The sequence below is a fragment of the Rhinolophus sinicus genome, chromosome 14 (genome assembly GCF_057876585.1).
Source record: "Rhinolophus sinicus isolate RSI-liver-muscle chromosome 14, RSI-T2T, whole genome shotgun sequence".
Taxonomy (NCBI): Eukaryota; Metazoa; Chordata; class Mammalia; order Chiroptera; family Rhinolophidae; genus Rhinolophus; species Rhinolophus sinicus.
Window position 1 is genome coordinate 187,722,935 of NC_142514.1, and position 23,503 is coordinate 187,746,437.

The 23,503-nt window shown below is 60.9% G+C and overlaps 1 protein-coding gene across 1 annotated transcript; it reads left to right on the top strand.

The window, feature by feature from the left end:
• The first annotated feature begins 11,666 nt into the window (after window positions 1-11,666).
• On the top strand, window positions 11,667-21,674 carry CTSD (cathepsin D). The gene is made up of 9 exons (XM_019718567.3): window positions 11,667-11,842; window positions 13,988-14,147; window positions 15,855-15,978; window positions 16,472-16,590; window positions 17,875-18,101; window positions 19,888-20,010; window positions 20,356-20,500; window positions 20,623-20,721; window positions 20,802-21,674. The coding sequence occupies exons 1-9, from the start codon at window positions 11,775-11,777 to the stop codon at window positions 20,967-20,969; spliced, it is 1,233 nt and encodes a 410-aa protein (XP_019574126.2). The 5' UTR covers window positions 11,667-11,774; the 3' UTR covers window positions 20,970-21,674.
• The last annotated feature ends 1,829 nt before the right edge of the window (window positions 21,675-23,503 follow it).

Below are 23,503 nucleotides of genomic sequence, written 5' to 3' on the forward strand. Positions count from 1 at the left end.
CCCCTGGGGCAGCTCAGAGTGGGCCCTCGAGCCTTCTGCCCACCAGGGACTCTGCCAGGCCATAGTGGAGAACACAACAAGGGGTGTTCTGACTGTAATCCCGACATGCCTCCTGCAAGAGCAGGGTCGGGTGGGGTGCTGCCTGTGTCTTTGAGAGGTTTTCTCTGTGGAAAATCGGGGCATCATCACCTGAGACATGGGACAATACCCTGTCTCTTCTGTGGCCACGAGGGGTGACAGGACAGAGGTGAGAAGGGCTTGGGGTGAAGCCGACTGCACCATGTCACGGGGCCCTCCTCTGGACCACCGCCCTCCCAGCATCCTCTCCCAGTTCTGTTGCTGGGACTTCATTCCCGACCCCACTTTGGTCTCCAGACAGGCCCTCCTGTCCCGAGGCCCCAGGTTCTCTGCTCGAGTCCCGAGCGCCATCCCACCAGCCACTGGAGCCGCCCTGGGAATCAGCTGTTCAGCCCGCAGCCCCCCACCCTGCCCCCTCTTGGATACTAGCTCCTGATGGGGAGATGCATAGGTCTGAGGTGGACAACCGGATAGGCAGGACAGGTGGGATGCCCCAACCTGCGCTGGAGAACCTGGGGGTGGGAGGCAGGCCAGGGCAGCAGGACCAATGACTGTGGCCGCCACGAAGGGGCCTTCGAGAGCCTGTGTCCCCTGAGAGGCACAGGCCTGTGTGCAGGGAAGATGAGAGGCGGCCTGGCCCAGGCGGCATGCAGGGGACCAGAGGCCAAGCCCAGCCTCACATGACCACCCGACACACAGACAGCAGAAGACGCCTCCAGATAGGGGAAGAGCTGCTGGAGAAGCTGTCGGCCACAGCAAGGGCCTCACATCATGTGCTCAGAGGTCAGCAGGGCCTCGGCCCCAGCGGTCACACACTGCAGAGTCTGGGGCAGGAGTGGCCTTCTGAGCTGCCCCATGGCAGAGGCAACCCAGGGTCCCTGCCCTGTGCCAGGGGCCCAGAGACCTGCAGTCACCTCAGTGGCCTCCTCTGCCTCTGTGCTGCCCTCCCACTCTCTGAGAGTCGTCTCCCCCTGCAGGGTCTCCCTGGGGACACTGCGCTGTATGTCATGAGCTGCCACTCACGTGCATCACTCAGTTCCTGCTCGGCCAGTCCTTCCAGGGCATCAAGCGTGCCTTGTCACCACCCCTCCTCTGCTCCCTTCCCCGCCACTCTGGGGGTGGCCCAGTCCCCTCCCCCCTAGCCCCATTTCGGCTGAACCATGCTCCCGGCAAGGTCCCGAGGGTCCCTATCACCCCCGCCCCCCACTGCAGGGCCTTCCCACTCACCACTTGTCCCTTTGCCTGGACACTTGCCCTTGATGGTCAGGAGCTTCACTTCCTCTCTGCACCATCGTCCTAACCTCCTCTGTGAGTTTCTGTGAGTTTCGATGTGCCCCAGCCAGCACTCTGTGCCCCCCTCCTTCGGCTGTCCCTTCTTTGCTGCATCTGTCACTTATATTGCCCATGCTCTGCCCCTAAGTCCATCATCCTGGAGGGCAGGGGTTTGTGTCTGCTCTGCCCATAGCAGCATCTCCAGTGCCCACAGCCACCGAGCAGCCCAGAAGGGACAGAGAGGGCGGTGGCTTGCACTGTGTGCGCCTGCCACTGTGCTCCCTCCTTCACAAAAGAGTCCATCCACAATCCCACTTTACAGAAAAGACATGAGTCTTGGAGAGGCTGAGTGACAGGCCGAGGTCTCTCAGTCGCGGCTGGGGGGCCAGTCTGCCTGTCTCCAGAGCCATGCTTCCTGCTAATAGTAAAGAGGAGACATGTAGGGGACAGCCCCGGGTCACTCGCAGAATGGGGTTCCACACCCATAGTTCCCACCTCTGGCCTTAGGGTCTCTCCAGGGCTGAAAGTTGAGGCCTCAGTTTTTGCCTCTGGGCGGCCAATCCCATCCTCCCTGTCCCTTCAGCTCAGAGACCTGCTGAGCCAGGATCTCCCAGAACAATCCCCGCAGGGGCTCCCAGGGCTGCGTCTCTCAGAAGAATCAGGGTATTCAGGGCACACAGGGGCCACCTGCCCCCACCTACTCTCCCTGCCCTTCTGAGTCACCGCTCCAAAGAAAGGGGGCGTTGTAGCCACAGACCCGTTTGTCCAGCTGCCTAGGAGGGGCTGGGTGCCACAAAGGAGCTGGCACCCCTGATAGCAGGTGGGCATTGACCGCCAGCCACTGGCCCATCCCTGGGAACAGGCAGTGTGGCCCTCTGACTGTGGGTGGAGGGTGGGGGAGGGCTGCGGGAGGAATGAGAAGGTCTGTTCCAGAAGCAGGTTCTGCCGGGAGTGGAGGATGAGCCTTCCCCCGGGCTCAACTGGGACCTGCACCCACTGCTGTGAGGTCGTGACGGAGTCAGCATGGCCCTGCCCTCTGGGGACAGCGATGTGGGCATTCCCTTCCCCGTTGATGGCCTGGGCACCCTTCTTGGCAGGAAGTCTGGGTCGCTCAGAAACGGCTGGCCAGCGTGTGGCTGTCAGCTGAGGGAGGTTAGCTGTGGCCACATGTGGGCGTGGAGATGAATGCAGAGGTTTGGGTGGCGCCCATTCACGCCATCGGCCTCCAGATGCTGAGGCACAAGTCACACCTTTGTTCTGTGGGACACTTGGAAAGCTCGAGAGCACTTAGGTGAAACCACAGACGTTGCTCAATTCTTCCTGACACTCATGGAGCCAGCACCGAAGGAAAACAAGCCACAGGCTAACTCCCCAGCTCAGCAGACTCGAGCAGGACAATGCAACCACCATAGCTGGCCAGCCCCCGTGGTCCCAGCCCCCCAACCAGCCCCCTGTGGTCCCAGCCCCCCCAACCAGTCCCCGTGGTCCCAGCCCCCCAAACATCCACCCCCGTGGACCCAGCCCACCCAACCAGGCCCATGGCCCATCCTCCCACAGCTTTGCAAATCTCCCCAAGTCCAGCCACCCACCCATCCCACCCCAGACCCTCAACTCACCCTTCCCGGGGTATCTGACCCCTGGCCCCGGGCTCCCTCACAGGCCACTCAGATGCTGGGGGCTCCTGCCCCTCCTTCTCCTCCTCTAACTACACCCACTTGCCCTGGCTTTCCCATACATGCTCCAGCCAGTCCCTCCCCTGACCTTGCCCTGACCTTGCCCACATGTCCAAGTTCCCGAAGGATACCTCTCCCTGTAGGTCCAGCCCGCCGGCACTGTACACACTCTGGGTTCCAAACTGATGTCTCGTCCTCACCCTAATGTTGTCCACGTGGATAAAGGGCAGTGTAGGGGGCAGAACGGTGCCCCCCGAAGACATCTGTCCTGATCCCCAAGCCTGTGACCATGTGCCCTTACAGGGCAAAGGGGCCTTTACAGATGTGACTAAGTTGAGGATCTTGAGATGAGGGTGACCCGGGTGGGCCTGAGGTCATCGCAGGGTCCATATGAGAGGGAGGCAGAGGGCGAGAGTCAGGGAGGTGGGAATATTCTGTGCTCCTGGCTTTGATGACGGAGGAGAGGCCACGAGCCAGGGCTGTGGGTGCCTCTAGCAGCTGGAAAAGGCCAGAAGTGAGTGTCCCCTGGAGCCCCCAGCAGGCGCCAGCCCTACGACTCTGATTTTAGCCCAGTGAGGCTGATTTCAGACTTCTGGCCTCCAAAACGTAAGAGAAGGCCTTGGCGTTGTTTTAAGCCACCTGGTTTGCGGTCATTTGTTATGGCAGCCACAGGACACTCGAGTAAGCAGCTCTGTGTCCCCAGCGACTCACGCCACAGCCAGGCCGACATCCTTATTCTTAGGCGGAGCAGATGGGGAATAATAAACACTGCCTTCTGTTCTTTACCTCCTTGCACCCACCCCGCCTAGTATCTGCTGTCAATGCCTTTGTCCCATTCCTAATGCCAGGATCCAAGTTCAGGCCCATCCTCCCCAACTGGAGAGCCGCCCCTCCGCAGGCCACGGGTCACACTGGGGAGTGACCGCTCTAAATGTTCCTCCTAAGGCCTTCAACTGATTAGACGAGGCCCACCCACATGGTGGAGGGAGATCTGCTTTCCTCCACGTCTCCTGATTGGAAATGTTAATCACATCTAAAGATTACCTCCTCAGAAACATCCAGAATAATGTTGGAGCAAATGTCTGGGTACCACAACCTGGCCAAGTTGACACCACGTTACCCCTCACACCGTGCTGTGTAAGGCAGGTCTCCCCGTGTCTCCTCGTGACACTGCCGTCCTCCACCGTCTTCCCTCTACAGTCAGCAGGTTCCCGCTAAGAGCAGGGCAGCCTCCGTCTTGCACCCCTGAGCCTGTCACCGAGCAGGTCAGAAACGGCAGGGTACAGACCCCTAAGGGCAGCTCTGCCTATCTCTACACTCACCGTCCAGCCCCAGTGCACACAGATGTCCCAGGCCCAGCTGCTCTCGGGAGCTCTGTGCAGCTCAACCGTACTAAACCCCAAATCGCCCACCCCCACCCCCAGCTCATGCACCAACCCCGTTCAGGACAGTCTCCTCCCCTCGCCGTCAGGGCCCCTGTGCCCACTGAGCCCCCGCACCCCCACCCCAGGCTTCAGGCCTGTCTTGGGAGCTGGCCTCTTGGGGCCCATAGGAGGGGTTCAATATATGCAGATTTTCATTTTTCCATGGGTGCCTGGTTTGTCTCCCCAGTGAATTAAGGCCAGGGGGCAACTCTGTCCTCCCTTGCCCCGCCAAAGCCCAGCCAAGTGCTTGCTTGCACCAGGTACACACCCTGACTGGGTGGCCCCTGTCATCCCTCTGACCCACTCACCCACTCTCCCAGCCTCCCCCGCTTCCCCCCAGCCACAGGACGCTCCTCTCCTTCCCAGGAGCTCACGCTCTATCCCGCCTCAGGGTATTTGCACATGTTGTCCCCAAGCCTAAAGGGCTCCCCTACTCCCCCCCCCACTGCCGCCATTGTTTCTGAGCTGGCTCAGGGTCATCCTTCAGGAGGGTGTGGAGTAGTCCTCACTCCACAATAGTGGTCCCAGCCGCCCCTCCGCACATGCCACTGTAACTAGGTCCTTTATTGGCTAATGACTGGGCTTGGGTCTAGGTACCCCAAGAAAGCCGGGCTGCATCTGTCTTGTTCACCCCCAGTATGCAGCACACAGTGGCTGGCACTTGGAGTGCAGCGAGTTTTGTTAAAGGATGATGGGGGAGGTCCCCAACCGAGTTTGGTGGGGGTGGGGAGGGTGGGGACATCATGTCAGCATGCGGTCATTCCACGTGGGATGCTGAGGCAGGTCTCAGTTCATACCTGTGGACTCCTGGGGCCCCCAAGGCATCCAGGTGGCTGCCAGCCCCCTGCCCCACCTCCCAAGGGCAGCCTTGATGCAGGAAGGCCAGGGCTCAACCCTTGGCGCTGGAATGCCTACTCCAAAGGGCTTGTGAGCCACTAGGACCCTGGTCTCCTTTTCATCCACGCCTGGACTTTTGTGTTCTCAAAGCCTCTAGGCTTTGTCTCCATCTCAGAATCTGGGATTCTGAGCTCAGCACAATCCATGTCTCTGTGTGTGTGTGTGTGTGTGTGTGTGTGTGTGTGTGTGTCTGTGTTGGGGTGCGTGTGGATAACTTGAACGTTCAGCTGGTCTACCTACCAGACTGAAGATGACAACTCTCCTCTGGGCTCAGAGACCAGACACCCATCCACGCACCTGTGCCTGGCACCCCTCCCCTTCACCCTGCTCCTGCTACCTGTGCCCAGCACCCCCTCCACTTGCCCTAACTGTGCCAGCCACTCACAGCCCCACCCTTCCCCCTCCAGCTCAGGCTTTTGTCCAAGGCCCACTGACCACTGACTGAGGCTAATTCCCTCACATGGCTTCCTGGGCAGCCCTTGCAGAACTAATAGCCACAGCCTGCTGCACCCCCACTTCCTCCTGGCTCTGAGGGCCTGAGAGCGGGGTGACTCAAGCCCAGGAGGAGGGCAGGGCAGGGAGGACAGCTCAGCAGGCATGACTCAGCATCCTAGCTGCTCCCCCACCCACCTCCTGGGAAGACCCATGAGAAGCCACTTCCTGCCTAATCCAGAGCAGCCCCTGCCCCAGGTCTGCCCTTCAGCCTGTGCCCCTCAGCCCCTGGGCTGCACACAGCACTTGCCCGCACACTGGGGCATGGGAACCCCAGGTTCACAGCCTGAGCAGAAGGGAGGACTGGGGCTGCCTGGACCTCACAGCCTCCAGGTGAGACCCAGGCACTGTGCAGGGGCACCAGGGCAGAGAAGAGACCACCCGCCAGTTAGGACCCCATCCCTCCTCCCTCTGGAACTGAGGGGTGGGGGTGAGGACCACGCCCGGCCACAGACCCAGCGCCGCATCCGTGGGGCTCTCGTGTTGTGTGTGGTGGACGTTTGCCCGTTGGGTGAATTTGCTACAAATTATTAATATGAATCTCTCTACAGCCTTGGGGACAAAGCTTTGGGGCACTTTCCACTTGGGGCTATGGTCAGTCACCGGTGCTGTGAGCACATTCTGTACTTGACATGATGACCACGTGTGTTTTGTTGGACGTGCACCTACCCTATTTCCCCAAAAATAAGACCTAGCCGGACCATCAGCTCTAATGCGTCTTTTGGAGCAAAAATTAATATAAGACCCAGTATTTATATTATATTATATTATATTATATTATATTATATTATATTATATTATATTATATTATATTATATTATATTGTATTATATTATGTAAGACCCGGTCTTATTTTACTATAAGACTGGGTCTTCTATTAATTTTTGCTCCACAAGACGCATTAGAGCTGATGGTCTGACTAGGTCTTATTTTCGGGGAAACACGGTAGGAGCTGGCCAGCCAAGGACAGCTCGGGACCAGCTTCTGTGGACAGGGCCATTCGAGTCTGCAAAGTCCTGGTACCAATGTGCCATCCTGCCAGCTGAACATTCCAATGGTTCCACGTCCCCAACACTCTTGGAGTTTTCCAGTGTTTCCACTTAGCATCCTGGTAGGTGTGTAGGATGTGACCTGGGTTCCAATATGCGTTTTCCTGATGACCGATGAAGCTAAGCACCTTCCACATGTTTACCGGACATCTGGACGTCCTTTCCATGTGTGTGAAGGGTCTGTCACATCGTTTGCCCATTTTTGTTTTTGTTTTTTACTTTTTCTATTGGGTTGTCTACCTTTTTATATTTCAGATACAAGTCGCTTGTTAGATGTATGTCATGAAAATATGTTTTCTCTCTCTGTGGCTTGCTTTTTCACTCTTACGCAATATTTTGAGGAACAGACGTTGTTAGTATTAACATAGTCTAATTTATCCCATTTCCCCTAAAAGAGATGGGTGATCCTTTATTTTTAAGAACAGTTTTACATATGTAGAGAAGGTGGCACATAGCACAGAGTTTCCATAAACCCACTCTTCACACATCCAGGGTCTCCTGTTATGACGTCTTTTATTACTGGGGTGCATTGGTTATGACTGATGAGTGATACTGATACAGGGTTACCAATGCAAGTACATAATTCACATGAAATTTCACTCTTTGTGTTGCAACTTCTGTGGGTTTGGAGAAATCTGCAATGTCCTGTACCCACCATGACAGTGTCACACGGAATAGTCCCACCGCCCTAAGAACCTCTGTGCTCCCTCTGTTCATCTCCCCTACCCTCCCCCAGCCTGTGACAGCCACTGATCTTTACCGTCTCCATAGTTCTGCCTTTTCCAGAATGTCCTACGTCTGGAATCACGCAGTATGCGGCCTTTTCAGGCTGGCTTCTTTCTCTTAGTCACGTTTCTACCATGTCCTCTCTGGCTTCAGAACTCATTTCTCTTTAACACTGAATTCGATTCCACTGTCTGGATGTCCCACAGTTTATCCATCACCTGCTGAAGGACTCCTGGTTGCTTCCAGATTTGGCAATTTGAGTAAGGCTGTTACAATCTCTGTGTGCAGGTTTTAGTGGGGACGTGACTTTCAACTTATTTGGATAAATACGAAGAAACACGATTGCTGGATCACACGACGAGAGTGTGTTTGGTTTTGTAAGAAACTGCCACCCTGTCCTCCAAAGTGGCCGCACCATCTGCACCCCGCCCCCACCAGCCGTGGTGGGAGTTCCTGTGGCCCCACGTCCTCCCAGCCAGCACTCAATGTCCTCGGGGCTCTGGGTTGTGGCTGGTCAGGTAGGTGTGTAATGCTCCCTCATTGTTATTTTAATGCACAATCCCCATATGACATGAGTGCCTTTTCATGAGCTATTTTTCCTCTGTACATTATCTTTGGAGGCATGTTGCTTCAGATCTTAATGGGGTTGTTCCTTTCCTCATTGTTGAGTTTTAAGAATTCTTTGTGTATTTTGGATACAAATCCTTTATCAAATATATGTTTTCTAGTCTGTGGCTTGTCTTTTCATTCTCGTAACAGTGTCTTTTTTCTTTTTTACAGGTTTGGTGTTTTTAAAAATGTTTCCTATGTAAACAACAAACCTTTCTTGGTTCCAAAGTCACCTTTATCTTTTCTGCCCTAAAGAATGCACCATTGATAGTTCTCTCTGTCATCCACCTGGACTGAGAGATGGGTATGGTATGAGGGAGATTCCAGATGCTTCCATCTAACTGCTCCCCTGACAGAGAAGACGTCGGGCCCCCTGCGTGTCAGCGCCAGGCTCTCCGTCTGTTCCGTCGTCTATCCTTGCATCAGCACTACATTGCTCTGAGTGCTGGACTTCACGGGAGCCATTCTCTCTTAAACTCACCCACACGTCATCTCAAGCTCTAATAGCTAAACCCAGTGGTCAAGGCCGAGTCCCATGTCCCACCTGCTCCACCCCTGGCATCTGTCACAGCGGCCGCCCCCTCCGAGAACTGCTCCTCACGCACCTCCACGCACTGGTCTCCTGGGCTCTCCTGACCCCAGCAGCTCCTGTCTCCTTGGCTGACCCCTCCTCAATTCTTTAACGTGGGAGGCCCCAGGGGCCTCTTCTAGTCTCTGTCCCACTCAGCCCCCAATTGCATCCAGTCTCATTATTTAAATACTGCTGACTATTGATGACCCCCAAGTTTCTACCTCAGCTTGGACCTCTCCCCTCAACTCCTAACTGCAACAGCTGCTGGCACTCACCAGGCGCTGTATGTCCCCTGGGTGTCATCTCAACGGGACACTTCCAAAGCTGAGCTCCCAGTCTTCCTCCCAGGCCCCTTCTCGGTCAATAACATGCCATCTTTGTGGCTATTTGGGACAGGCCCCTAGTCAGTGCTGAGTCCTCCATCGCATACCGTCTGTCCCATCCATCAGGGCCTACACTACTGGCCCTGCCTCAGAAGTGTGTCCCGAAGCCGACTCTCCTCACCGCCTCCTGGGCCACAGCCCTCAGGTCACCATGGCCTCTCAGCCGGGCCCCCTCCCCATGCTCAGCAGGACAGCCAGCATGATGCTGATGGGGTCCCCAGCTCATCCCTCTCAGAGACAAAGCAGGGTCCTCCCGGGGGCTCCTCTCTGACCCCTGACCTCGTGCTCTGTTCAGCTGACTGGTGGCATTGACCTTTCCCCTCCTAAGAGTCTGCTTGCAGGACGCTTCTCCCATTGCAACAGCCTCCTTCCTGTCACCCCCGCGTCCCCCCTGAGCCCTTGTCTCCTTCTAACTTCCTGTCAGCTCCCCGCGTGACTTCTGTCTCCCTGCCTAGAGTGTGAGTTCCACGAGGGAGGAATTCCTGTGTGGCTCCTTGATTCTCAGCACCCAGAGCACGTGATGGGTGCTCATAATTCCGAGTGGGAGGGGTAAGCAGATGCTCAGGTTGCAGACGGACTGACCCACCAGGAGTCCGAGTGGAGGTCAAGGAGAGTGGCTTCTAACCCCCCCTCATCCCAGGCAGCTCCTTCCTACTGGGCCTCGGCTCTCTGATCTGGAGTCCCTAGACCCTGGCCCACACCCACTTGGGGCCAGAGACGCAGAGCCGTGCCCTGAGGCCCGCTCCTGCCCTGCGGACTCGGGAGCCCTGTTCCTACCAGGTCTGCCTTTGAGAGTGTCTAGGCCCTGCAGTTCTGTGCTGGGCCCACTGTCTTTGTTGGGGGGTGGGGGGACTTCTTCCTGGGCCTGCCCACCTTTGGCAGGGTGCTGGGGACAGGGCCCTCTGGGACCTTCACACTGACCACACCATGGGTGGACTCTGATGGGGGCCTTTGGCCTGTGAAAGGGCAGAGACCCCCGAGGTACCTTCCGAAGCCACAGGGTTTCTTGGGGAACACGGGGCTCAGGCCAGAGCAGCTGCATGCAAAGGGAGCACAGGCTCTGCAGAGAGCTGGGAGGGAGAGGCCAGGCCGGGGTCCCAGCCGGGGTCCCAGACTCTGCAGGCAAGTCCTGTGGAGCTGCCCACCAGGGAGGGACCCCTGAGCCTGGGGGACAGAACCTCTGCGACCCCGAGCATCTGTTTGTCCCTGTTGAGCACCCATGTCCTGAGAACTGCTCTGGGTGCCAGAGAAATCGTGGGGACAACACAAAGAGAAGGTCTCTGCTCTGTGCTAAGTGGACTGGCAGGGGGTCTCTGCAGGGGGTCTCTGCAGGGGGATGGGGCCGCTCCACCCTCTGGGCCACCAGAGGGTCCCTTCTCAGCCACTGTCCTCAAGGGAAGGTCCAAGGATCTCAGCCTGGCTCGCACCAGCCCTGGCACACACAACCGGCCAGACTCAACCAGCTGCCTCTGGACCCCGAGCTGTCCACACTGCCTCTCCTGCACACACCCTCCGGGGAGCCTGCCTGCCTCCTAAGTGCCTCTGTAAGAGCAGTCACTTTCTAGCACGTGCCCCACTTAATTTTCTTCTTGACACGGACCTTCCTTAAGATGGCCTGCCCAAATGCCTTTCCTGCTTACGGTTAGGCCCTGCCCCTCCTCTGGCTGGGATTGGGGACAGGGGATGAAGATGGCCCTCTCCTCAGACAGCATAACTCTGCTCTTGACCCCAAGTGGGGCAGGAAGGAATGGATGGGGAGGCCCTGGAGGGCAGGGGTCACTGAGGCCTCAGTAGGGCTGAGCACTGGAGGGAGGAAGGATTCCCACCCCCAGGCCCTCCCGAGTGGCTGGAACTGGGAGACCTGGTTCCTTATTTGATCTCACTGCCCAGAAGCCTTTGATTTGGGACCTAGAGGGGACAGTCCACTGTGCGGGTGGGAGGGTTGAGGGGTCCCAGAGGAAGTCGGGCTCAGGCCCGGTGCTGCTCTGGGGAGGTGGAGAGTGAGGGCGGGGGCGGGGAGGTTGCAGACCCTTGGAGAAGAAGGATACAGGTGGCTGGAGCTTCCAGACAAGGACCTGGAGATTTCCTTGGCGAGGGACGAGGGGCAAGACCAGGAGCAACTGGGGGAGCAGTAGAGCTGCCCTGCGAGGAAGGGGGCGCTGTGGGGCCTGGTCTGTGCAAGCCTGCCTGCCTGGGGCGGGTGCTTGCCTACCTAGAGGGGTCGGGAGGGGGGTGGGGACGGGGGAAGCGGCCGGGCCTGAGACCCTTCGGCGCCGGCACGTGGCAGCCCGCGCCCGACCGAGACATGTGAAGCCCACGCCGGATCCCAGCAATTCTCGGGGTCGGGGGCGCGTGCCTGCGCGGGCAAGGCGGTGCGCGCACCCCGAGAAGCCGAACGCAGGCCCGAGCGGGGCGTGTCTCCAACAGGCCAGGCGGGGATCGCCCCGCCCAGGCCTCGCCCCCACGCACGCCGGCCGCGGCCCACGTGACCGGCCCGGGTGCAAACAAGCCTGTCAGCTGACCCGGCCCGACTGCGCCGTCATCCCAGGTATAAGCGCGCGACCTCCCGGGCGATCTGCTCCGACCCGGCCGCCGCCGCCATGCAGCCTCCCAGCCTGCTGCTGCTCGCCCTCGGCCTGCTGGCGGCGTCCGCCGCCGCGCTGGTCAGGTGAGTTCCGCGGGTCCGGGACGCTGGTGCTCGGAGTGCCCCCTGTGACCTCCGTGCGCCCCTCACCCCCCGTGCGCTGCGCGTGCCCCCCGTGCTCCTCAGGTGACCTCCGTGCGCCCCCTGCCCTCCCACCCCGAGCTGGAATCCCGCGGTGGTGCCCCGCGCGGCCTCCGGCACTACCTACCCTCGGGCGGGGCCGGGGAGCTCTGCAAGCGCAGGGCTCGTTCGCTCAGGCCCCCCGCTAAGGAGGGAGGGTGGCTGTGACTCCGGGCTAACCCAGCCTCCCCGGGGCAGGTGGGTTGGGGTGCCTGTATGAGGGTTTGTGTCTAGAAGTCGGGAGACCCAGGTGTTGGCCTTGGAGGCCCCTGAAGCTGGCCGAGTCATTTTCCCACTTGGACCCCCCCTTGCCAGCTGTAAACTGGGCTTGCCCTCGCCTGGTTTGTCCCGTGGGATCTTCACCACAGGCCATGGGCTGAGAGACCCTCGGGACCACGCTAGGAGGCCCAAGAGATAGGAGGGAGTTAGCCTAAGGAGAGGGCCTGGGGGAGTGACCCCGCTAGCTCCAGGAGAAGGGGGCGTCTCACCCTGGGCCTGGGCTCTGCCCCAGTGAGGACCATGCCTTCCTCAGGCCTAGGGGCCTGTACCTGTGCCAGGTGAGGTCACCGACTGCCAGGCCTGGACCAGAGCCGTGCCAGCCAGGCTGAGGAGTGACCCCTTAGCCCCCACTCTCCCACCCTTGCAAGGCTGCCTGCCCTTCCAGCAGGGGAGAGGTGCTGTGGGGTCCCTTTTCTGCTCCTGCCCCTACTCTTCCCCCGGGTCTTTGTATCAGGCCTTGGCCTGCATTCTTCCACCCCTGCTGTGGGCAGGTGGGTGAGGTCATAAGGGCTGGGGAGCTGGCGGGGGGCCAAGTGGGCTGAGCCTGCGTGGGCTTCTCTGGGGCTGCGACTTGGTGGTGAGTATCCCCAATTGAAACAGTTGTGGGGGAGCAGCTGCAGGCCTGAGCCTGCCACAAACCCACCCACAGCCCTCCCCTCAGGGATGGAGAGCAGTGGGGGTGGGAGCCTAGAGCTCTTGGGTGGGGCAGGTGAACCAAAGCCCCTCACACCTGCCCAGGTCCTATGGGATTGATGGCCACTGTTTCCTTGATTACTCGAGGGTATGTCACCCATCCCCACCCTAGGCAAGAACCTCAGGCTCTTCCAGCCTCCTCTTAGGCAAGTCCCATCTTCCTGGAGCCTGCCCTTGGCATATCAGGACTAGCCAGCTGTGACCTTGAACTCCCAAATCCCCAGGCTGGGAAGACATTTCATCCAAGTGGTTCACTTTGCTCAGGTGTGCTCTCTCATCCCGCCTCCTGGACCATGGGAGCAGGGAGCACGCTCAGACACAGGGGAGCGGGGTTCCGGGGGAGGGGAGCGGAGGGACCCCTGTTGCTGCTCCTTGATGGCAGAGCCTAGTGCACAACAGAAGCAGGACACCTGACCTCAACCCCATGTGCCCTCCTGCGGGCAGACTGCCAAGGCCACCCCAGCTGGGTATGTGCACGGGGTACAGGGGCCTTGTGAGGGTGCTCCCAGCAGGCTGCCGTGGGGCATGCGTGGTGGGCAGAAGGCAGGCTGGGAGCACAGAGCCCGGCTCTCCAGGTTCATGCATCCTTGCCCTCCTGGTGAGGTCAGTGCAATGTGGGGCGAGGGCAATGGAAGGAAATAGGGTGACTGAGGGGAGTCAAGGAGGACGTCTCAGAGCGGGGTCCTCTGAGAAGTGGGGTCCATTGAAGTCCCATCCGATGCCAGGAGGTGGCCACCCCAGGGAGGTCAGGCAGGGGAGGTGGGGACCTTGTCAGCATAAGGTCTGGGTGGAGAGCAGATGCGGCCAGAGGGCCAGGCCAGGTGAATGGCATGGCTCAGAGGTCTTCAGGCAGGGTGACAGGTGACCACCGTCACCTAATGGACCCCACTGTTGGGGCTACAGCTTCATCACAGAAGAGACCAGAGTGGGGACAGGTGACAGGGGGCTCTGTCAGAGCCCCTGGTGGCCCAGGAGGAGGAGGAGCAGGTACCCTCCTCCTCTATCTCTGCTGGGATGTGGGAGCGGAGTGTCCAGGAGGTGAGCCCTGCCCTAAGGCGCCCTGACCCCTCTTTACAGAATCCCACTGCACAAGTTCAAGTCCATCCGCCGGACCATGTCGGAGGTGGGGGGCCCCGTGGAAGATCTGATCGCCAAGGGCCCCATTTCGAAATATGCCCAGGTGGTTCCTGCTGTGACTGGAGGTCCCATCCCCGAGATGCTCAAGAACTACATGGACGTGAGTGTAGGGGGGTGTCAGCTTGGAGTGGGGGCCAGGCTGACCGCAGCACTGCATTAAATGGGAGCTGGCCTTTAAGACAAGTTCCGGGTGAGCTGGCACGTATTTTGGTGAAAAATTCCATTGTTCTCAGCAACCAGCACTTTTGAGCCCTTCACGGTCCTGTGGGGGGAGGAGCTTCCACTCGGCCACACCCCCTGCCAGGTTGAGGAGTCTTATCTGCTGTGGGGCTTGCACAGCTCTGGGCTCTCCTGTGCCCAGAGGGTTGAGAGGGTGGTTGGGGCGGCCTTGGCACTTCGTGACATCTCCCCCTGCGTCACTGGCCGTCAGCTCAGAACTCGGCAGGTGTCTCGTCCTCGAGGTCAGCCTGTGGGAGTGGGGACAGCGTCACCCTCTACAGATAAAGGAGCTGGGCCCAGGGCCGCCAGTTGGGCTGGGCGTGGAGGAGCCCAGAATCAGATGCAGGCTGCCCCGAGAGGCTGCAGGGTGGGGTCCCAGGGGGTCCTAGAGATTGGGTATCTGAGCCTGCCTGCTGGGGTGTAACTAACTGCCTTAGAGCTCGTGTCCCTCCCCATCCTGCTAGAAGGCCTGGGCAACCTGTGACCCAGTCTGTGTGTGTGACTGCTGCTTGAGTAGGAAATAGAATCAGAGGTGGAACATTCTAGAAGCCACATGGCAAGCTGGGGCTGGGTTTGCCCACTCCCAGCTCTGGGGACATCCTCTCTGTGTTCCCTGCCCCCGAGTCTTAGGCAGGCAGCCTCTTGCTGCCATCCAGCCTCTGGTCCATCTAGGGTCGAGACAGGTGGCTGTGCCCTCTGTCCTGCCTGGCTGGAGTCCTGGCTGTGCCAGGAAGCTGGAGTCTTACGGGCATGTGACCAGGGCCAACTGACCAGTTTCTGATTTTCACACACACACACACACACACACACACACACACACACACACACGGCCATTTGCTGAGTCATCCCTCCCAACTCTAGACACTTCTGTTGGGTCATGAGTCGGCTGCTACTGGCGCTCCCTGGAGCCAAGTGGCCAGAGAGAGATGTCCCGGGGGTATGGCTGCTAGAATCCTGTGGTGACCAGTGTCCCAGGCTCCCTCCCCAGGGAAGTGGGTGCCCAGGAAGGCAGGCAGGGCCCTAATGGCCCCAAGTTCAAGAATGTGCCCAGCCTGCCAAGGGTGGGACTTCCATTTGAGGCTAAGAAGGGCACATGCCCTCCGCATGCTCACTTGAGCACCCCCAGACTGCCCGTGCCCCCCGTGTGTACAGGTGGGGAATTGAGGCCCCTTCTCCCCTCAGCTGCCCAGACCACTCTCCCTGGGAACCCTCCAGCCTTGGCCCCTGGGGCAGGAGCAGGGTAGGAAGTGAGGCCCCAGAGTCAGACCCTGAGGTGGCCCCCGGCCTGGGGAGGCAGCCTCTCCCCTCCCCGGGGCCCTGCACCCCTGCACCACAGAGGCCCTCCTTGCTCAGAGCTGAGATAGCAGGCAGCGCCTATCCTGCCTCCAGCTGGACCACTGGTTTCATCTTCCCTACTCTCACCTGGTCAGGCAGGGCTGGGGCTGTGCCTGGGGCGTCTGCGCAGTGGCAGGTCTTGGGGGCTCTGCCCCTGACCATCTGAGGCCTGGCTCCCAGTGCAGCCAGGGGACTTCACTCGGGCCCAGTGAGGGGGGGCCTTCCCTGGCCCTGATGGACCCTGCTCCCCCAGGCCCAGTACTACGGGGAGATCGGCATCGGGACCCCCCCGCAGTGCTTCACTGTCGTCTTTGACACCGGCTCCTCCAACCTGTGGGTCCCCTCAATCCACTGCAAGCTGCTGGACATTGCCTGCTGTAAGCCACACCGCGTCTGTCATGCCCAGGCGCCCCTGTCCCGTGGGCTGGGGGGCCCTGGGTGGGGCGCACAGCTCTTGTCCACCCCACACGCACGTGCACTCTCCCCACGGGCCCTGGGGGCCTCGTCCAGCCCTGGGCTGTGGCTGTGGGATGGCCACCAGGGAGGAGAGCAGCCACAGACCTGCAGTGGCCCTGCCTTGGCAGCTCGGGCAACGGGCGGTTCCCAGCTCTTGGCCACCCCGGGCAGGCCCAGCTTCAGGGCACCCGCGTTCTGGGTGAACCTGTTCCTGCTGGCCTTGTTTCCCATCCAGCTGGGCCAAGCATGGGGCAAGCCATGGCCGACTGCCTGCTGGGCGGAGACCAAGGCTGGGAGTAGCAGCCCGCTGTCCTGGGCCCTGGGGCCTGGGAGGGTGCTCAGTGGCTGGGGGTGGGAGGTCGGAGGTCGGAGGCCGCGCCGGGGCGCAGGCTGACGGGCTCCCTGGTGGTGCAGGGATTCACCACAAGTACAACAGCGGCAAGTCCAGCACGTACGTGAAGAACGGCACGTCCTTTGACATCCACTATGGCTCGGGCAGCCTCTCAGGATACCTGAGCCAGGACACCGTGTCGGTGAGTGCCCCGGGCTCCATGTGTGACGGCAGAGGGCCACGCCAGGGCAGGGGTCTTGGCCAGCTCCCTGGAGGGGCTGCTTGTTCTAGACGGCCAGCGCGAAGGCGGGGAGCTGAGAAAGAGCCCGCGTGCTTGGTGGTGACGGAACAGAGGAAGGCCGGGGCGCAGAGCTGGACGGCCCGGGGTTGGGAGGGGAACGTGGGGTGGGTGGAGAGCTGCTGATGCGGGAGGACGGTTTCACTCTGATGAGTTGGGTGGAGGTGCTGCTGGGGGTTTGAGGCCAGGCCTGGACAGGGCCTGCAGCTGGGGAGCAGGAATCCCTCTGGGGCGCCGACAGAGGACACCGGGAAGGAGAGGGGAAGAGCCAGGGGTGGCTGTCTGGGGCCTTGCTTGCACTAGAGGGTCTTTGCGACCCAGGGCAGGACAGGCTCCCCCCCAAGGAGGTGTCAGCGGGCCCTTGCTGGTTCTGCCCACTGCCTCTGTGTCGGCGTCGAGCTGCCTCGGGGCTGGAGCTCTGGGGGGATGAGGGGCAAAGAGGAAGACAGGCCCTCCCAACTTTGGTGGGACAGGGAGGCAGCAGAGCTTCCTGCAAGGCCAGGGGCCCAGTGGCCAGCTCCTGCTGAGGTGTCCCTTGTCCGGATGGTGGGTGGGCTCAGGCAGCCCCCTGCAGTGGCTGGCACCTGTGCTGCTGGTCTGAGGACCGACCGTTGGGGACCTTCCCGTGGTACTTCGGTTCCTTGCCAGGTGCCCTCCTGGGTCTCTCTGGTCCTGAAACAGGATGTTGCCCAACACATCCCCCTAAAGTGTCACCCCACACGCTGTCACCCACACAGCTGTTTCTCTCCCACATCCTGCTCTCTGCAGCCTTGGCTGAGGTGGGAGGGGGGGCGGTGTGGCCCAAGTCTGCGTAGGGGTTGGGTCATGGGGTCCCAGTGTCTGGGGCCTGCGCCCAAAGGTAGGAGCTGTTCCTGATGAGATGGGTGTGGGGGGAGGGCTGGCCTGAGCAAGGGGCCGCTCTCTGCTCTTTCCATCTCTTGTTAGTGTCACCCTGACACAGTGCAGACCCCACAACCCCGTCCCCCTTTCTTCAGCCCTTTCTCCCATCCCCCTGCCCGTCTTGAGTCCCGTGTGCGAGATGATAGACAGACTGAGCTGGGTTTTGTGGCCATGCCTCCCCCACGCAGGGCTGGGGGGCACATCCCGCCTGGGGCCCAGGGGTCGGGCTTGGCAGTCCACGTGGCCCACTGACCCCCCTGCGCCCCCCCCCCCCCCCGCGTCCCGCAGGTGCCCTGTAATTCAGCTCTGTCGGGCCTGGGTGGCGTCAAGGTGGAGAGGCAGGTGTTCGGGGAGGCCACCAAGCAGCCGGGCATCACCTTCATCGCAGCCAAGTTCGACGGCATCCTGGGCATGGCCTACCCCCGCATCTCGGTCAACAACGTGCTGCCCGTGTTCGATAACTTGATGCAACAGAAGCTGGTGGACAAGAACATCTTCTCCTTCTACCTGAACAGGCAGGCGGGGAGGGCCCCCCGCTCCCCCACCCCGGGGACCCTCCTCCCAGCCCCACTGAGCCAAAATGCAGGGAGAGGGATTGGGCTGCGGCCACCCCATGCCCACCCTCCAGGCACTGGCCCCAGCCCCTGACCTCTGCCCTCTGGCTGGGGGCAGGTATGGCTGCCCTTTCACAGAGGAGCCAGCAGCCCCCAGAGAAGGTTGTGTGTTGCCAGGGTCTCCCTGGGGGAGGTGCTCGGGCCGTGGTTCCAGCGTCGTTGTCAGTGGGCCTCGCTCCTGCGAGAACCAGAGCCGGGTGTGGTGATGGGCAGATGGGGTCCCTGGGTTGCTGACAGCTCAGAGGACACAGGCATGAGCCCTGATCTGTGGCAGGCGCTCTGGAGGCGAAGAGGCCAGAGCTTCCCAGGGAGGGGCCCGGTTGGGTCCGGAGAGCTGGGTGTTGAACAGGAAAGGCAGGCGCGGGGTGATGCTGCTTGGGAAGACCGTGGGCCTGGTCCCCGTGCCAGAGCAGCTTCCCAGCAGGTGCAAGGCACACAAATAGTAGTCAGGTGACCCATGGCCGGGTGACCTTGGGAAGGCCTCACTCCTCCAACCTCAGAGTCTTAGGACCGTGATGCGGGAGTGCTGAGGGGTGGGGTGTGGGCAGGGGCGAGCCAGGCAGCCTGCTGGTCACTGCACCCCGCACGCCCTCCAGGGCCCACTTGTCACTCAGGGTCTGACCCCTACTTCTGGCGGAATTCCAGCCCACAGGCCCCCACTTGCTCAGCCCTTGTTCTCGGCTTGGCCTCTGCCCCTTGTGTGGTCAGTGGTGAATACTCAGCAGCAGGATCCTCCTCTGGATCCTGGTTCCCAGGTGAACTGGGCAGGGTCGTTTCCCTGTCTGACCTTGGGGGCAGATGAGGTGAGGAGGACCTAGGAGGTTGCCAGGCCAGGGCTTGGGGATGGACAGCTGACTGGCCCGTGATGGGCTCAGGTGGGAAGTGAAGGTAGGGGTGAGGGAGTGAAGGGGAGTGGGCTCGCAGGATGGGTTTGGCGGGACAGGATGAGGGGGACTGGAGGCGTGATGTGGTTTCTGCGTGGGAGGTGAAGTGGAAGAGGGGTGGAGGCCACGATGGTGGTAGGACAGGGGTCGCCTGGTGTTGGTGAGAGCAGAGACCTGCCAGGAAGACCATGCTAGGCTCAAAAATCACTGTAGGTAAGAGACTAGAGTTGGGGAGAGGAGGCCACCAGCGCAGGCTGAGCGGAAAAGTGGAGATCTGAAGAGGGAGCAAGTCACAGGGGGCTTTGGGCATAGAAGCAGTAAGTGCAAAGGTCCCGGGGGCAGGAACAAGCTGGCTCAACTCTCAGGGTTGCCCAGCACCTCCTCCTGGAAGCCCGCCTTGGTTTTTCTTCCCGGCTGACAGGGTTTTCCTCCTGGAACTCAGTAGCATGCCCTTACCCATCTGCCCACCCACCTGGCCCTGCTGCCCTCAGCTGGTGGGCCAGGAGCCCCTGAAGCACACGCAGGGTCTCTACCGCTGGGCATGGGGCTTGGCCTGCAGTCTACCCAGGATGTGGGATTGGAGCCCCACCCTGGGGGAGAAGGAAGTTCCATTCTTTCTTGTGTCCCTTCTAGATCCTTCCCTGCCTGGGCCCAGGAAGGCCCCTGCTCTGGCAGGCCCTCCCACACTGCCCAACCAAGCCCTTGCCTGAGACCTCCTGTCCCCCAGCCTGCACCTGTCCCACCCAACCCTCAGGCTGGGCATGCAGTGGGCAGGGGCTTGACCCCCCTTCCTCTCCTGCCAGGGACCCTAACGCGCAGCCGGGGGGTGAGCTGATGCTGGGTGGCACCGACTCCAGGTACTACAAAGGCTCCCTCACCTACCTGAATGTCACCCGCAAGGCTTACTGGCAGGTCCACATGGATCAGTGAGTACTGGGCTGTGGGGGCTGCGGTGGGGGCTCTTCCCCAGTGTCCAGTCAGCAGGCCCTCGGGGCAGCAACCGGCCCATGGCCCCCGGGCGGGTCAGAGGGGTGGTGGCGATGGGATGGGCCTGGCCCCTATGCCCCACCGGCCCTAAGTGCCTCTTGCCAGCTCCCAGGGCTGCCCTCTGCTCCACACGGCTACGCGGGTGGCTATGAAACCCCCCCTGGCGCCTGACGCTGCTCGTGCCCGAGTCCTGAGAAAGAAGAGGAGGAAGCGTCCTGTCGGGGCTGTGGGGGGCACGGTGGAGTCCCGGTGGCCCTGGCAGCTCATAGCCACCTCCCCTGCAGGGTAGACGTGGGCAACAGCCTGACCTTGTGCAAGGCGGGCTGTGAGGCCATCGTGGACACGGGCACCTCCCTCATCGTGGGCCCCGTGGAAGAGGTGCGCGAGCTACAGAAAGCCATTGGGGCCGTGCCGCTGATCCAGGGAGAGGTGAGCGGCCGTGTGGGCGGGGGCGGGGTGCCAAGGCTGCTGCCCCCAAACTGACCAGGGGGAAGGGAAGCGGAGGGGTACCCAGGCTGCCCCCCAGAACTGCTGTCTCCTCTCTCCTCCAGTACATGATCCCCTGTGAGAAGGTGTCCAGCCTGCCCGAGGTCGTCCTGAAGCTGGGGGGCAAAGACTACAAGCTGAGTGCAGAGGACTACACGCTCAAGGTGAGGGGGTGTCGGGCCGGGTGAGGGCGGAGCTGGCCATGGGCAGTGCTGGCAGGCCCGTGACGCTCCGGCTGTCCCAGGTGTCACAAGGCGGGAAGGCCATCTGCCTGAGCGGCTTCATGGGCATGGACATACCCCCGCCTGGCGGGCCGCTCTGGATCCTGGGCGACGTCTTCATCGGCCGCTATTACACCGTGTTCGACCGCGACGAGAACCGCGTGGGCCTGGCCGAGGCCACTAAGCTGTAGCGGGCTACCCGCTGGCAGAGGAAGGAGTGTCCCCGCCATCCGGGCTGTCCCCACCATACACACTCACACTCGCACGCTCACACTCGCACGCACAGCCTGGCTCTCTGGAGGCCGCTGGCCTCGTGGCCCGCTGTTTTGTTCTATGGTGTTTCCCTCCCTGGTTTCAGAGTGCCGCCTGTCTGTCTGTCTGTGTGTCTGATGGAGGGGTGGGGCCCCCGGGCCAACCAGTAGGCTCATCAGGGCTCAGAGCTCTTTCACTAACTTGGAAGACCCAGCTTGACTTGGCAGCTGGTCAGTTGTGCGTCCCAGGACCCCCGCCCCCACCCCCTGTAGTTGCTGCCCCAGCCTGAGCCCTGGGGGGCCTGGCTGCCCAGGCAGGACGTCTGGCTGAGTCCCCGCTCTGACCAGACTCTTCTTTTGGTTCCTCCTCTGCCCAGCTTGGGGCCTGGAGCTGGGCACTGCCCCCCTACCCGTCCATTTGTCTGTCCCAGCTAGGAGGGGGCCGGAAGGGGTGGGAGGGGACAAAAGCCAGTCTTGTGAAGCCTGTGGGGTCATCCTGGGGCTTGACCCCATCCAGAAATGCATTGGCTGGGCCCAGTGGGGCGGGAGGAAAGGGGGGCTAGCACCGGCCTTCTTGGCGCCTGCCCCCTCTGGAGCGGCGGGAGCCAAAGTTGACATGGAAATAAAGTTGTTGGTACTTCTTTCTCTGTTGGTGTGTTTTGTGCCCAGTGCAGGGTGGTGGGGGGAGGGGTTCTAAATCCAGATGTGGGGAAGGAGCTGGTGCGATGCTGGCCTGGGAGGCTGGCTTTCCAGCGTGCGGCTGGAGGGGGCTTTGGAGGCACCCTGTGACTGGAACTCTGGGGGCTTTAGCTTGCTGCCTGGCCTGGTGGCTGCTGAGGGCTGGCTTGTACCTTGGCCTGGAGCAGTGACCAGCGGGATGTGGCTTGGGCCGGAGGCTGCAGGGTGGGGCCCGGCACAGGGGTTCTGGTGAGTGCCTGCACTGAGACATCTTCAAGTGGCTGCCACGCTCCCTGGAGAATGTCCCTGTCCTTGGAGGAGATGCCAGCCCAGGGCTCCAGTGCTCCCTCCCCAGTTCCCCTGCGCACCCCACGTGGGCCTAGCAAGGGAGCCTGTGCAGGGCTGGGGGTGAGTTGGCAGCCTGCCTCTTGTCTGGGCTTCCTGTTGCCAGCTCCTGCCCGCTCCGGAAGTGGCCTGTGTGTGTGTGTAAGCCAAGCCGTGCTGGAGCAGGCCTGCCTGCGTCCTGGGGGTCACAGGGCTCCGGAATCCGAGTTACAAACCCCTCAGGCCACAGTGACCACCTCCCCACCCCATGGTCTGGCCTCCGTTGGGGGTTGTGAGCAGGAGCATCTATCTGCCCAGGTGCAGCTGTTCAGCCAGAAGGTTTTGAAGGACGGATCGTTCGTGAGCACCAGGTGGTGGGGGCAGGACTCTCTGGACTCTCCCTTGGAGTCCACCCCCAGCAGGGGCAGGGGTTTGGCAAACGTGACATTTGTAACCCCTGGTGCCTTTTCAGCCTGCAGGGCTGTGGCTGCCATTGGCCTGGCCTGGCGTCTGAGGGGTCGACACCTGGGAACTGAGCCTTAGCAGGTGTCTGCTGTAAAGAACATTCATCCAGGGACAGCCGGATGGCTCAATTGGTTAGAGTGCGAGCTCTTCACAATAAGGTTGTGGGTTCGATTCTGACATGGGCCAGTGAGCTGCGCCCTCCACAACTAGATTGAAGACAACGAGCTGCCGCTGAGCTGCCCAAGGGGCGGCCAGATGGCTCAGTTGGTTAGAGCGCGAGCTCTCAACAAGGTTGCGGGTTCAATTCCCGCATGGGATGGTGGGCTGTGCCCCCTGCAACTAAAGATTGAAAATGGTGACTGGACTTGGAGCTGAGCTGCGCCTTCCGCAACTAGATTGAAGGACAACAACTTGGAGCTGATGGGCCCTGGAGAAACACACTGTTCCCCAATATTCCCCAATAAAAAACTAAAAAAAAACCCAAAAAGCATTCAACCAGGATTGCAAGGAGGCTCGTAAACACGTGCCCAGCATGTTCTGTTCTCGCACCTGGAGTGGAAGCAGGGAGTGGGCAGAGCCTGGCAGGGTTTCTGGGGAGACGGTGTCATCATGGCCTTTGTACAATGAGGCCGGACGGAAGCAGCTCCTTCCCCTTCTGGCCTGTCGGCTGCCCCAGGCTCTGTCTCCACTCTGTGTTCCATCAGGCTCCCCCAACCAGGCTGGTATGGCTCAGGCCGCACGCCCCGAGATGCCCCCCACAGCCCCTGCTCTGCTCCCCGTGTGTGCACTGTGACCCTCTCAGCTGGGAGCCTCAGGTCCCCCAGAGGGCAGCTCCCACCCCTGCTCTGGAACGTGGAGGTGAGCACAGCCAGACCCTGGAGGCTGTGTGGGTTAATGCAGGCTGAGCCCCCAGCCCCCAATCTGGGCATCAGGGCATTAATGCTCTGTGCAGAGCCCAGCCCTCTGGCCGCCCTGGGCTCACGCCCAGCCTCCCTGACCCCACTCTG

Coding starts and splice junctions, on each gene's coding strand:
- CTSD (XM_019718567.3), top strand. CDS start 11,775: ATGCAGCCTCCCAGCCTGCTGCTGCTCGCCCTCGGCCTGCTGGCGGCG. Junction 15,979..16,471: donor GCTGCTGGACATTGCCTGCT/GTAAGCCACACC, acceptor CTGGTGGTGCAG/GGATTCACCACAAGTACAAC. Junction 20,011..20,355: donor TGGCAGGTCCACATGGATCA/GTGAGTACTGGG, acceptor CCTCCCCTGCAG/GGTAGACGTGGGCAACAGCC.